Consider the following 14,380-nt stretch of genomic DNA (forward strand, 5'->3'; position numbering starts at 1 on the left):
TTTCATTATACCGAGTTTGCTACACTGAATTTTGTGTTAAATATCACAATATTTACGATAGACTATTTTTCTTCAACTAAAATTATCAAGAAATCTACAATTCATACTCACGGTTCAGTTTATATCGGCGGATTTCTCTATCATATCACTTTGATGTAATACAATAATTCAAATATTTATGGTTTATATGACATCAAATTAATTGTTAAAAGACGAATGTTACGTTTTTTATGCTTCATGCATCCAGTCTGGCCAACTCAGATGTGTAAACAGCAATACTCTCGTTGTCGTAAAGGACAAAATAGACAACTTTTAACGAGGTAGCCATGACAGAGACGAAATAGTCGGAAATAGCTCGAAGGATCACCTCTGCAGTGGCTTGCTTTGGAAGTTTATTCCTGAAAGAAAACGTTGACAAAACTATAACTGTCTGCTACGTTTTCAGATATTGTAGTTTTTAGATTTTGCGAAGAAAAAACCCGATATTAATAATACCTGGATTAAACTTTAAGCATCCGTTTTTGGTAAAAATTCCATGCCTAGTTATTAGAAATAAACCATTTTTTTTCTTTGAGACTAACTTTGGATTAGATTTAAGATTAGGTAGGGTTAATCCTAATCAACATAAAAACTGAATCCTAACTCTAATCCTAATCCCGGATTGAGGATTTACTGGACATGGAATTATTACCAGTGCCAGTTGAGAAAGGTCAGCTGTAATTAATTAATCTTTTAAGGGCAGAACATTTTATTTGGGGATCCGCTAATAAAATAGTCAAGGTTTTTGCTGAATGAAATTTCAGGCATTCTACAGAATCACCAGATCAGCATGTGTTAAACTTGATTTAAAATTACTTCTGAATAATAAAGTGAAAAAATGACTTAATGCTATATACACAAACTGCAAAATAAGATTTTGGCATTACACAGATCTCTTCTCTTCAAAGTGAATAAAAATGTAGGCTAAGTATACAGAATGTCAACCTCTACAAAAAAATGTTAAAGATAAAACCTTTATCAGCTATTATTCTCAGAGGAATATCATATAATGCCTATTGTCAATAAGAAGCAATAGAGTTCACCATTTCTAAAAATTACAGTGATTAGGGTAAAAACTAAGACATAATAATAATAATGTAGTATATAGACTGTACACAAGTTTGCTAAATCAAGCATCAAGTTTGGCCATTTCTGTGGTGTATGTTCCAATATCTTCCATTTTGGTCATGACAAATTTGATCTGTCTTAAAGAGGAGGCCATTACAGTGACAAAGTAATCGGAGATCGTCTTCAAGGTTGTTTGCACAATGGTTGCTTTCAAGTCAGGTTTTCTGCAAGGGAGAAAGCGAGGTAAGGGGTGACTGTGTTGCTGGCGATGAATTGTCAAGTTCTTGTTCCAAGGAGGAAGAAGAATCCAAAACCAGATACACATAATCAACAACCAATGTTTTGTTGTTAACAGAGGAAAATCCCCTGCCATGTATGCACAAATATCTTTATGCAATTTACGCAAGATATTCCAGCTGATCTCACATGTGGTTAAGATGACCTGGACTAAAATCAAATCCACAGTCTACGCTTTATTTATTTGTAACCTATTGTCATTCATAATCCTTTGTTAAACTAGTTTAAATTTTGTAATTATGCTATAGGCTTTTATGCTATAAATTTAAAAGCAATTAAATATCATATTAAAAACTTATACTTAGCTTTTAATTTTGCCGGTTTCGGTTTTGTAAATATACAAAGTACCTTTTTAAACAAGCTTACACAATGAATACAAGGTTTGAAAACCCAAATATTCCTTTATATTTAAGCTCTTTATGTAATGATACAAGAAGGCCAAATGTAAACTAATGGCATTTTGGTTTGAGTGAATGCATTGAATTTAACCAACAAAAAATTTATCAAACAATAACATATCTAAGACTAATTCTTCAATGTGATGTAAAAAAATCTACTTACGCTCCACTTCCAATTGATGGCAGAGCTATACTTTTCAAATTTTTCTCATCGGCAAGAGTGAGAACGTTCTTCACAGCTTCTTCAATCTTCGCCAGGGCATCCTTCTGGGAAGCAGTTGGACTGTTTATATGAATGACAAATTTGGCAGGAAAACCATGTCCTTGGCAAATGGCAGCTAAAATAACAAGAAAATTCTTGTTAAAAATAATCTTTACAAGAGTAATACATGCCATCACACCTTCTGCCAAAACTAGCTTTTAAGGCTCCTAAATTTTTTAAGGTTTCTTGGCTAATTTGTGTAGCAGGGAACACAAATATTTCCCCATAATGTCCAATCTAAACTAATAATTGTGCTTACCATCAGCAACTTCCAAGGGACTCTTATCTTTTGCCAAATTTTTCACTTCTTCTTCAAAAGCCTCACCACCAGCCTTTTTCAGTGCATTACCTAAAGTTAATATCAAGTATAATGTCAGTATAATGCTATTTAATAAGTTAAACTAATCAGACTTTGTGCAATTCCAACCTGTGTTATTATTAAAAGGCTTCTATGATTTCAATAGAAATAATTACTGCATTCGCTTACCAACTTCTCCTGCCAGATTTAACTTTGCATTGCTTGGATGAACAATAGCATCAACATCAATCTCTGCAATATTTCCTTGCACTACACACAGAGACTGTCCTAAGAACAATGTTTTCTCAGACAGCAATGTGAATCCTGGTCCTAAATCATTGCTGGCATCTTTTTTTGCTGCTTTGCCACTCTTCTTTGGAGTTGATGCCTCTTTTTTCACAGGCTTTTTTGGTGTGGCTGCCTTCTTGGGAGTTGATTTTGATTCCTTCTTTTTTATCTTTGCCTTCAGTTCTTCCGGAGTATACAACTTGCCACCCTTTCTTTTCTTCAAGAGTTCTGGGTGAATTTTTGGTAAAACACCACCAGATGCAATGGTCACACCTTTCAGAAGCTGCAACAAAGATTGATCTTTTTGAGTTGGAAAAGAGTGGTGAATATTTTGTCAACTACAAAGGCTTCCTGCACTGATATTATGCCATCACTCCCTACTTTTATTGTACATTTTAAATACAAATTGCCCACAAAATGTCAGTACATGGTTCTCTGAGACCTATATTCATGTGTTTTGATCTTAAACCAGCACAGCCCAGATAAGGGCTCTAGGAATTGTGTAAAATCCATCTCTTTTTACCCTAAATCAGCTCAGTCTAGATGAACTAATATACTATAATCACTATTATATACAGGTAAGTGCTCTTAGAATTGTGTAAATTAAACTAAAATATTTTCATCGGTTAAACTTTTTCTGCCTAACTTAAGTTTGCTGAATCTTTGCAACAATTTTGCAACTTGAATCAGTGTCGATAGCTGGGCCTATAAGAACTGAAGCTCACTCTATCATCGATAATCTACAACAGCCAAGTAATTATATATGGGGCAATAATTTACTTCCTGTTGATAGAAAAACCTCACCTAAAATTTTGATATTTTAGAAAATAACTTGCAATGAATACACTAGAGCCCAAAAATTTAACTTAATATAAACTTTTCCTAACAAAAGGAGACTGTGGTCTATTGATTGTCTCTCCTAAATACCAATGGCCAAGTGTTGGGTCCGACCACGCCACGTTCAAAATTTTGCGCGGGAACACCAACAGTGATTATTTTTCAAAGCAGCTGCAACAAAGGTTTTGACCAGGCATTTTCCAGATCGCTTTATATAGGGTCAAAATCGCTGCAAATACATCCGAAGTGGGACGGTTTTTGATGAATCGGGATATTTGATTATTACAAAGGTTAAAATATTTCTAAATAAGGACTAAAGCGAAACAAAGGCAAACGAAATAGTCAAAGAGAAGGTCGAAGGACTTCAAGCACATGGTGGTCAAAACATACCTTGTGAAGTTCGTCGTCGTTCGCGATTGCCAGTAGGATGTGTCGGGGTATAATTCTTGATCTCTTGTTGTCTCTTGCGGCATTACCGGCCAACTCGAGAATCTCTGCCGTGAGATATTCCATCACGGCCGCTTGATACACTGGAGCGCCCGAAGCTATGCGATAATGGTGCGTGGTTTTTCTCAAAAATCTATGCACTCTACTCACAGGAAAGATCAGGCCAGCCTTCTGAGAGCGAGTGCTTCTCATGCGCTTCGCTGCTTTACCTCCACGGGCTGACATGTTGATGATTTAAATGAAAATATATAGAAACTCTTATCCAAACAGTTGCTTGCACTAATAATGGCTTCTTCAAGGATTTCTCAGCGTCCTTTTAGAAACAATCGAACACCTTGTTAACCAATCACAGCGCAGAAAAGGAAAATTTGAATTGATGAGCCCATAATTGATGTGCACATTAGGCGGCAAAACGGAAATACTTCATTTTGGGAGAATATAAGGGTTGATCTTGATAGCCAGTCGACAAATAAACAAACTATTTTTGTCATTGAAGAGATTATTATATTAATTTCCCTTTCACATAAATTCAAAATTAGGAAAATTCGTCACTGGTCTTTACAGCTGGAATGAGCATTTCAAAATCAGTAAATTTAGAAATTTAGTTACGAAATAATGAATAAAAATATGAATCTGGTATAGAATAAAATTGTCATACACATAGGTGTAGAGTTTTATTTTGAGCCTCTGGGGGGGCTCAAATTTTAGATACATGATATCTAGCTAGCAACACCTTCTGACATTAGATACAGTTAAATTTACAATAAATTTCCTCTTGATATAGTTGCATCGGTAGTCATGGTTTATATGGCCGACAGGCGGAGAAAATATTTACCAATGATTATGACCTGTTGTGGGTAGAAAACTAATGAAAGATAAAATGAACAAGCTGCCATGTATTTTATGATTTTATAACTCGAAAATTCTGTATTTTGCAATTGCTTTTCCGAGTTGTTTGATATATTATTATATTCACTATGATAATACTGTTTCATGTGTATGTAAGGATGCCTTTTCAAAGATTCAACATTGCTCTGATGCAAATATTACTTTCTGGAAAATTTCTAGGGGGCTGAGCCCCCCTTGTAAGATTTCTCCGGGGGCTCCAGCCCCTCAGCCCCCCATACTCTACGCCTATGGTCATACAAAAGTTTTTTGTGAATAAAGAGTGCATAATAATTAAAATACATCAAATTTTTTAATTGAAAATGTATATTTCGAGTCAATTTGGATTCATATTCAGCATTATGCAAAAGTTATCGTTTGGAAATACATTGAACTAGATTTTGCTCAAAGCCAAAGGTAGTTTTATTTACAGTTTGTAATGTAAACAAACGCAGCTAGTTTACATCACTATATCTCTTGAAATATCCTGTCCTGTCAGAATATATTACAATTTTAGTTCACAATATTTCTAAACGAATAAGAAATAGTTTATGCTCAAAAAAACGGGAAAACATACAAAATATGGGCAATTTCTAAACATGGCGTCCTCCAATGTTATGAGCAGAACCGATGCGCAGAAGCGGCTGTGAACTGTCTTTAACAATTTTTTAATTTTTTTCCTCAAAATGTGCAAAAATCGGCTCGAGAAATCACGCAGGAGCTATTGGCCTAAAAAATCACTCCCTCAGTATGTGGTTCTTGTTATTAAGGGCTTTAAGGCGATACTATCGCTATTGATCACTTTAGCCGTGCATAATTTTGCCGGTTTCGTTTGATTACGAAAAAAAAAGATGAAAACTTCCTCATCGTTCGGGCATATGGACGTTTCCTTTATACGGTAAAAACGATCAGACCGGTCCTGTTGCATTTTAGTACAGACAGTTACTGATTTTTTAGAGTGTTTCAAGAACTTTGCATTGACGTATATCGTAATTTACATCTGCCTGGTACAGGAAATGCGGTTTCCTGCTATTCCTATATTTCCTATATTTTTAACGGAATACTCTATTTCAATTCAGCCATTTTGGTCGCATAAAGGGAGACGCCCTTATACGGCAAATAAAAAGTGGCGAGTTGTGTTGACGGCATCCACTGAGCCGTCAATTGATTTCTTTTCGGAAAATAAGCCAAACAAACTGAATAATATTCCAGAAATATAATAATATTCCATAATCACCATCAGGACCAATGGTCTGGAAATAATTCCATGGTTCGGCATGCCTTTTGTCTCAAAAATTGAATAACTGATATCAAATGTAGACATCGTCAAAACAAGAAGATTTCCTAGCGTATTGTTTGCCCCCCACCCCTCCCCCACACACAATTGACATTAGGACACGCGCAGAAAAAAATTTACAGTGATTCATTTCAAAAAGACTAACAAAGTAACAGTCCAATGAAATAATCCTGGACTGACAAGCGAGTTCTATGTAGGCCTATAAATCATTTGTGGTAGCATACAGTGATGCTTTGCCTGACTGTACTATGACATTTGCCGGGCTAAGAAATCAGTTGAAGACTATCTATATCATTTAACTTATCGTGGAAAGATTTCGAAGCAATCATCTTTAATTTATACTTCCAAAACATCCCTTGAAACTTTGTAGGCGACTTCATATGTGAAATGAACGTTAAATTTTTAAAACATATGTCTTTTTCACATTCAATTCTTTATTCTTGGTCAAAACAAATTACCTAATTAAATATTCACTGGCGACACAAAAAGAAACTCCGCAAAATCTTAGCTATCCAGCTTGGATTTTTTAATTTAAAAAAATATGAGAGTAATTAGTACGCATGGAATACACTTGGTGTTTTGTGTTGTGAAGTTCTTATATTTCAGTTGAATCTTTTTTAAAAGGCTAATAACAAATATATTACTTAGTCTGATCTGCAAGTTCAATCAACTTCCTATATCGTAACAGCATGTAATTAATTAGCGCTACAATTCATGAGCTGGTCATTACGGATTACAACGAGTGCGCTGATTGGCTGCATCGGTTTGTGAATCAGCAGCTCATTGATTGATGAACGGCAGATGGCCGGCCGAATGACGCAATGCAAAATCCGGACTCGTCGCGAAGGTACTGGAGCGCGAGATCTGGAGAATGGATGGTTTAAATGCAAACCAAAATACATAATGAATACAGATATACACATTGTAGACATGGGACAGGTTATGAAAACTCTTTATCAACTACATTTTAGGCAGTTAAATCGTAGTTTAATGCACGACTTTGATTGGCATTTCTGTCAGTAACTATACTTAATAATTTACTACAAAGCACAAGCTTTCCAATTAATTTACGTTGCAGAAATATAATGAACGGAGTTAATGGATATAGAGATATGTGGCAGGTTGTATTATACAACTGGCCCCGTGTTAGGAATACCGAGAAGGGAAAGTTTTTAGTCAAACTATACAATTTTTTTCACCGTCATTGTTGTTTGCCTAGATGTAAGTAGTATTAAATATTAAAATCTTGGAGCCCACGATTTTTGATAACATTAACGACAATAGATCGGCCACAGGGAAGAGGCACCTTGAACGTCAACGGTGGAGGGGGGGAGAGGCCAGAGGCGAGGCAAATTTTTCAAATGGAAGGTTAAAATTTTCGCAAGATTCTCACGATTGATTCAGTTCTCACAAGGTGTCGCACTAAAATTCAGTCACACACAATCTCCAAAAATTTGTTTTCGTTTCTGAGGCAGGTGAAAAGATTTGAATACGCGAGCGGAAAAATTCATTATATACAATTTACAAGTCAAATCGAGTGTCAAACAGAATGTCTCAAATTAGCTGTGGCTGTTGGCTGCTGATCATTGATTATTGAAAGCTTTCACTGAACTTTACCTGAGACTGCTCAGCTTTTCCGAATATTGGATTGAACTTTGAAAGCTGCTTCACCCTCATGCACACTTTTTGAGCGTGACATAGAATTTTCGTTATTACTGACCAAGGTGAAAATGCTATGATAGCAGTGAAGTAATTCTGGGTAAAACAAGGGTGAATCAGGCTCAGATCAGGTGAAATACCGCCATGGAAACTTGAACAACAAACTCGACAAGATCAATATATTCCACTCGAGTGTAAGTGTGAGTGAGGTTTTAGAATACTGGCGGCTATAGATTCCAACTAAGGGCGCGCTTTCCATTAAGCGGCCAAAATAGTCAGACCCCTCATAATTTAAATTGAAATCGAGTATTTTGTTAAGAATATAGCGGTGAAACAGCATTTCCCGTGCAGGTTAGGTGTAAATAACGCTATACTTGAATGCAGAGAGTTCTTGAAATGCTCTAAAATTGCAGTAATCTGTCTGTATCGAAATACAACAGGACCGGTCTGGCCGTTTTTTCCGTAGTAAAGGAAAGCGCCCTAAAACTTGTAGTGTTAACGACGATTCAGAGCCTTAGATCAAAGCCCCTCTTCCCAAGCACTCCCCACAACCCCTCCTCCGGAACCTCCCATCCAATCCATCGCAAAGATGATAAATGAAAACATAGTCAATATAACAAGATGATAAAAACCTGTCAGAAGAACACAAAAAATGGCCTTGATGCGATTATATAATCATCTCATTATCTATATTTTTCAGTTCACGAAAGAATCCCGAATTTTCTGCTAGTTCACGGCCTTGCTTGAGTAGTATTATCAAGTACGTTAAAGATATACTAAAGTGATAAGGGTTGAGGCGTAACTAATTACTTACTTGTGAAGGCCTGTTTACACTGGCGATTTTATTGCGATTTTCTTCTTTTGATAGATGTGAACGAGTAATAAGTTACGAATGCTGGGATGTGTACGAGCTCCTATTTGAACATCGGTAACTAATTCACTCGTTCATATCTATCAAAAGAAGAAAATCACACATATTGAAATCGTAGCAAAAATTGCAAGTGTCTCATTGAAAGAAGTCGATTTCTGAAATATGTGAATGAAGTTCGTTGCGAGTAAGCCTAAGGGGCTGTTCACATGATTCGGCTTACATAAGATTAAGACAAAGATTTAGACGATTGAGATGCTGGACTTTGAGGTATTGAAAGAAGTCTTGTGACACCAAGGGCCGATTGTTTAAAATTCCCTACAAGATTTTGGGTACGTTCCAATTTAATGAACCAGGGAGTAGCGTATAGCAGCGTCTTCCAATTACTTTCTAAACTGAAAGTGGGATGGCAAGTGATTAATTAACTTCATACGCAAAACATTTCTGGACGTTTCGAACGACATTGTTCGCTCGCTCTTTCTTGTATGCAGTCGTTATGCCGGCCAAAAACAAGCATGTGACTTATTGATTTTAACACCCTAAAGCGATAATCTCGGCTTTTCCGATTAACAAAGAATGCTCTTTGCCATTTTTCTGTTTGCCCATGCAACTGATGCAAGGTATAAATATACGCGGCTAAAAGTCTAAATGCAACCCTAAAATGGCAGTTTTATTAGAATTTTTATAATGAATACGTTTATCTCTGGCGTCATCGCTGCTTCCTATCAGGAATATTTCACAATACTTTCAAAAATCATTCATTCTAAAACATCAGAGCACCCTTTGATTATAGCTACATATATAGTCAACATTCATTGGATTCCAATGGCCGATTCGATACGTATTATTTAACTACACCAAAATATAGACAAAACGCTTTCTGAGTCCCGGCGTTTCGACCTAAGCCGGAGTCGAAAGAGAGTTAGTATGAAAAAAACATATGATTTCTATTAGGTACTTCGTGGCAAAAAAACATTGTTAAGAGTTTTATCACTGATCTGAAATGCAGTGGTAAAATATATTACCGTTTCTTAATTTCCGCTCCCCTCGGCAAAAATGAGGTGCATTGCTATTATTCTACCTGCCTGGTATGCAAGAGAGGTGCATGCATGTTGATTCTGATATTGATTTGGTTGAAAATAATTTATCGTAACAAACAACGTGTCTAATTCGGAGTATTTTCAAATCATGCGGTTTGCCCACGCGACTTTTAAACAAATACTGCATTAATCATAGTGCGCATAAAATACTCTTTTTCCCATAGCTTTCCATAAACGCCTTGTGACAGGTGGTAGCCAACGTTGAACAACAGTGGATATGCCTGATCATACGATATCGTTGTAATCAGTTTCTTCATTACTCATTACTGGTGTAGCTTCCACTTTCCACTTCTCCGATTCTGCACATCAAATTTTCGGCGAAGAAAAGCGAAAGTAATCATCGCGATTTCTCTGCGAATGTTCTTTAAGGAATCTTCTATAATTATATACGTTTGTCCGGTAGCACAAGCGAAACGAAGCGTCGACAAACTCACGGGCCGGACATTCTCCTCTTAATTGTGATTCCAGTTCCGGAAGCGCCTGAGCAAGATTCCAGTTTTTGTCGGACGCATGCCCCATAAGCGAGTTTATAAGGCATCGAAAATCAGTGTTAGCCGTAAAGCGTTTTGAATTGTCGCACGAGTCAAGTCGAATTCGAAGTTAAAGTCGTTTCAGGATACAAATCGGGACGACGGTATTCCTAATGGCGTTCGAGTCGTCCCCAAAGCGTATAGGAAAGACCCACGAGTTCTATGTGAATTTGAATTCCGTCTGTGAACGAAAGGCGATACAAGACACAGAAGTCCTGAAGCATTTTGTCTCGGATATGATGCATCGCTCATCTCCGAATTCGCAAAGACGTGCGCATACCCTGATGAAGCTCGCGCCGAGGATCGAGACGGAAAATAGAAACTACATCAAAGAGCGAATGTACCGAAGGCTGGCCATGGAAGCACAGAATGCGGTGTTTGGAAAGCCATATCTGCCAGACAATCCGAAAGATGAAATAAGTTAGATTATATACGTTGCAGTGATTTGAACCTCGCAAAATTCATGCCTCTTTGCTTCTAGATGACGCTTGAGTTAAAAACGTTGTGTCCAGCGCATGAGACTATGAGAGGGTGTTCAACAAGACGTTGGACACACATACTTTAGCTAGGTTATAAAGTTAACAGTGCAATTTAATACGGCTATAGTGCTGTGCGTGCGTGTGTACAGAAATATTTATACTTACTAAGTACAAACAGAAGAGACCGTCAGATAAAAGTTTGCGACTGTATAAATTACGAGATCTTGTCATAAGATTACATAAACATTTGCATGCATGAGGCAGCAATGAAATCGGCTGTACGTGTACGTAAAATCTATTTATTTAAACGGAAAATATATATAGCCGATCTATTTATTTGTGTTCGCCTGATGCTGTGATATAACGAGTGTGTATACCGTCGTTTTGACGTGAAATCAGTGCCCTTGTTTGAAAAGGATCACAATACATCCTGTTCACTGTAAACACTATAGCTGTTAATAATAGCAGGTTTTTCTATCAATTAATATGTGTGTAACGAGGAATTAAAAATTCATAACCGTCTCATCAGAAACGGTTGACTTGCATATCTATTGGCACATTGTCGATATATCTGAAGATCGTGCAATGAAACTCGACGTCAGTTTTAGTTGTAGGTCTGTGTATTTAAAATGAACACAAATTTGGTTTCAAAGCTAACTTGTCGTTATAGCTTACGGGCGTATTTTAATCTGAAATACGCAAATCGTAAGGTTTATCGCACCTTTTAGGTGTGAATCTAATTTTGTCCACGGGAGTCGTTTCCTGCGATTTGCTAATAGCCCAACTAACGACGTAAATTTTGACTGGGGAATGGGGAAAAACTGAAAAGAGATGCGTCTCTGCCTGAATGTTTGACCATACACAAGCCTTAGAAAAACACACGATTCGTTTAGGCTTTCAGACATTCTTAGAGGTCTACCTTCAAATTTAGACAATTCAATTTAGTGTCGAATTAACTTTTGACGGATGTTTTGCAGCCGTTTGACTTGTCTCTGCGTAATGCGTGGCAAAGGCAGGGAATTTCAAAGAAACCGTTGTGCGGTTGTTTTCAATAACAGACCGTGTTACATGCGTCAGAAGTGAATTGGACATAATTGGATCGTGTAAACAGAGCTTTAAAAAAAATCAATTGCGGTGCCTGGGTGCTCGTATTTATCATCAATACTGATGCACTCGTACATTTGAAACAGGCATTCCTTTTGGAAGGCGGCCATTATTGAGATTCTCGAAGTAATGGCGGAGTGCTAATGGCGCGAAACCACAATTTACGCCATATTTCTGAAATAAGGAATTGTAAAGTTTATGATGTTATAAAATGCGCGTAAACTAGCAAAGTTGGCAAAATTGTGCACTCTTTATCGCACAAAAGTTTACAGTGTACGTCCGAGATATCATTTCTAAATCTATAGCTCAATTTATTACTACCATAAAGAAATGCGAAGTTGTGATCTCACAACATGAGAAAATCACATATAATTATATATTCCTTTAAGGTTGTGCGTTAGTTTTGTGTGCACCCAAGCGGTCGGCCTAAATTTTGTAACATTTATAGCAGTTTGCAACTGTTTTATTTTACTCTTCTAGAAAATGACTTTTTCCCGAGATAATAATTGTTCTGTAATGCAAATCGTCGAATAGTCTGTTATCAACGTCACAAAGGCGTATTTTTTGAAAATATCAGCGAGCAAGCCCTCTCGGCCATTCCACTGATGAAAGCTAGGCTGATCTGATAACCGATACCTAAAATTTACTTTCACAAAACCGTAACTAGAGTTCTACTCCAGACAGAAACTAGTAGACCTGAATAAAGGATCTAAAAACTGAAAAAAGCTAGCAGTTTTACGTTTATTTTCGCCAAAACAACCAAGCACGCGCGGTAATAACCTTTAATGTTTAAATTAGTTTTGAAGATTAGGTCTGTGATGTATGAAAAAAACAGCATATTAATGAATGAGATTGATAAAATGCAAACTTGGCTGTGAAGAAGTAATTACAGGTTGATACGAAAATCACACGCAACTGTGTCAACAACAAAACCGCGAGTGAAGTTTTGATAAAAGGGCATAACGCCATCTAGGCATGATAGTAAAAAAGTACTAGAAATGATGTGATTTCAAAAAGAGCCCGGTTTAGAATTCAAATCTTATACTCCTAAGAATAATTCAGTATAAATTATAGGATTGGACGTATTCGCATCCTGTTACTCACTCGTGTCATTTCGGGTACCGTTATTGGATGAGACCGTTCATGTCATTTCGAGTACTCGAATTGGATGAGACCGTTCAATAGCAGTTGACCTGATAAACTGATGGCTCAATTTCAGAGCTGCGCTAAGGATACCTGAAGGTGCTAGTTCATATCACGCTCTTGACACAACAAAGTATTATCGACGATCTCCGCAGGCTGTGAGACTAATATGCCATAATGATTAATATTTAAACACCATTGACTATTGAAAACTCTTTATTAATTCAGGAATCTTTGATTAATCATTGCTTCGCCATGTTTATCTTTAAATTACATCGCCCATGAACTAATGCCAAGGTTCGCGTGTTATCTGCAACAACTACAGCTTTAGAAGATTCAAACTTCTCGAAAAAGATCGAACGATGGAAATCAGGCCTATTGAATAGAAAAAAGTATCATCCGGCGGCCAGACTTTATTAAGTAGCTGAAGTATGAAGCGAGTTTTCAATTTAGTTAAAATACGTTAGAAATTATGAAATTGCATACTAGGTACTATAAAAATTATTTGTACTGCGAACTTGAAAATACTTGCAAGCCTTATCAGAGCTTCGATGTGCGACAGTTTATACACAACTATTTCATCGCTGGCACAGATCGGGGCCAGTGAAGATGCGTGCAAGTTTCAGAGTGATCAAAAAGGTCGCGCTTTTTTAGATTTTCAAAGACATTTGTCTGTCTGTCTGTCTGTCTGTCTGTCTGTCTGTCTGTCTGTCTGTCTGTCTGTCTGTCTGTCTGTCTGTCTGTCTGTCTGTCTGTCTGTCTGTCTGTCTGTCTGTCTGTCTGTCTGTCTGTCTGTCTGTCTGTCTGCCTGCCTGCCCATAGAGATTATAAATAACACTAGAGGAGCCATTGGTATCCGGAAAACATCAGTCGAAAAAGGGAGCCGCTTATTGGCTAGATCAATGCATCCTTAGCGAACATGCACTTTAGCAACAACTAAAATTTGTATTAAAAATTATCTTCGTTTTTTAGGACGCTTTGCTGGTCTTTTGAGGAAAAACAGTGTTTTTTGGAACTGGTTTTACACCTGAAATGATATCTTAGGAAAAAAACATCTAGAAAAAAACTCGTTAAAAACGAAATATTTTGGCCTCGGACATCGTGAATGATTCAATAACCAGGACTTGGATTTGCCCCCCAATTTCTCCTCGTCCGTCTGTGCATAGCTTTAAATCAACATGAGAATGTACAAGTGATGTTACAAATGTGCTACTGCTCTGATTGCGACTCCCAGTGCTACATCGACTTGCCCGCGCCAATGAAAGATAGACAAATTGTGTAAATTAATACAATTTTGTGGTAGTATCAGCATCCACAATATCAGTCAGTATTGTGTTTTCAAAATTAAGCATCTGAATGATTACTGCAGCAATCTTATTTG

At 37.0% G+C, this 14,380-nt stretch overlaps 1 protein-coding gene across 2 annotated transcripts; it reads right to left on the reverse strand.

Moving 5' to 3' along the window:
- Positions 1–33: 33 nt before the first annotated feature.
- On the reverse strand, positions 34–4,417 carry LOC114526815 (core histone macro-H2A.1-like). 2 transcript variants are annotated; one of them, XM_028548337.1, is made up of 5 exons: positions 3,878–4,417; positions 2,552–2,933; positions 2,324–2,413; positions 1,966–2,140; positions 34–398 (listed from the first exon to the last, which is right to left on the reverse strand). In XM_028548337.1, the coding sequence occupies exons 1-5, from the start codon at positions 4,157–4,159 to the stop codon at positions 236–238; spliced, it is 1,092 nt and encodes a 363-aa protein (XP_028404138.1). In that variant the 5' UTR covers positions 4,160–4,417; the 3' UTR covers positions 34–235. The 2 variants fall into 2 exon arrangements, with proteins under 2 accessions (XP_028404138.1, XP_028404137.1); XM_028548336.1 differs by lacking the exon at positions 34–398 and adding an exon at positions 1,025–1,331 and having other exon boundaries at positions 3,878–4,396.
- Positions 4,418–14,380: the final 9,963 nt, after the last annotated feature.

The sequence above is a fragment of the Dendronephthya gigantea genome, unplaced genomic scaffold (genome assembly GCF_004324835.1).
Source record: "Dendronephthya gigantea isolate DGI-Jeju-01 unplaced genomic scaffold, DenGig_1.0 000042F, whole genome shotgun sequence".
Taxonomy (NCBI): domain Eukaryota; kingdom Metazoa; phylum Cnidaria; class Anthozoa; order Malacalcyonacea; family Nephtheidae; genus Dendronephthya; species Dendronephthya gigantea.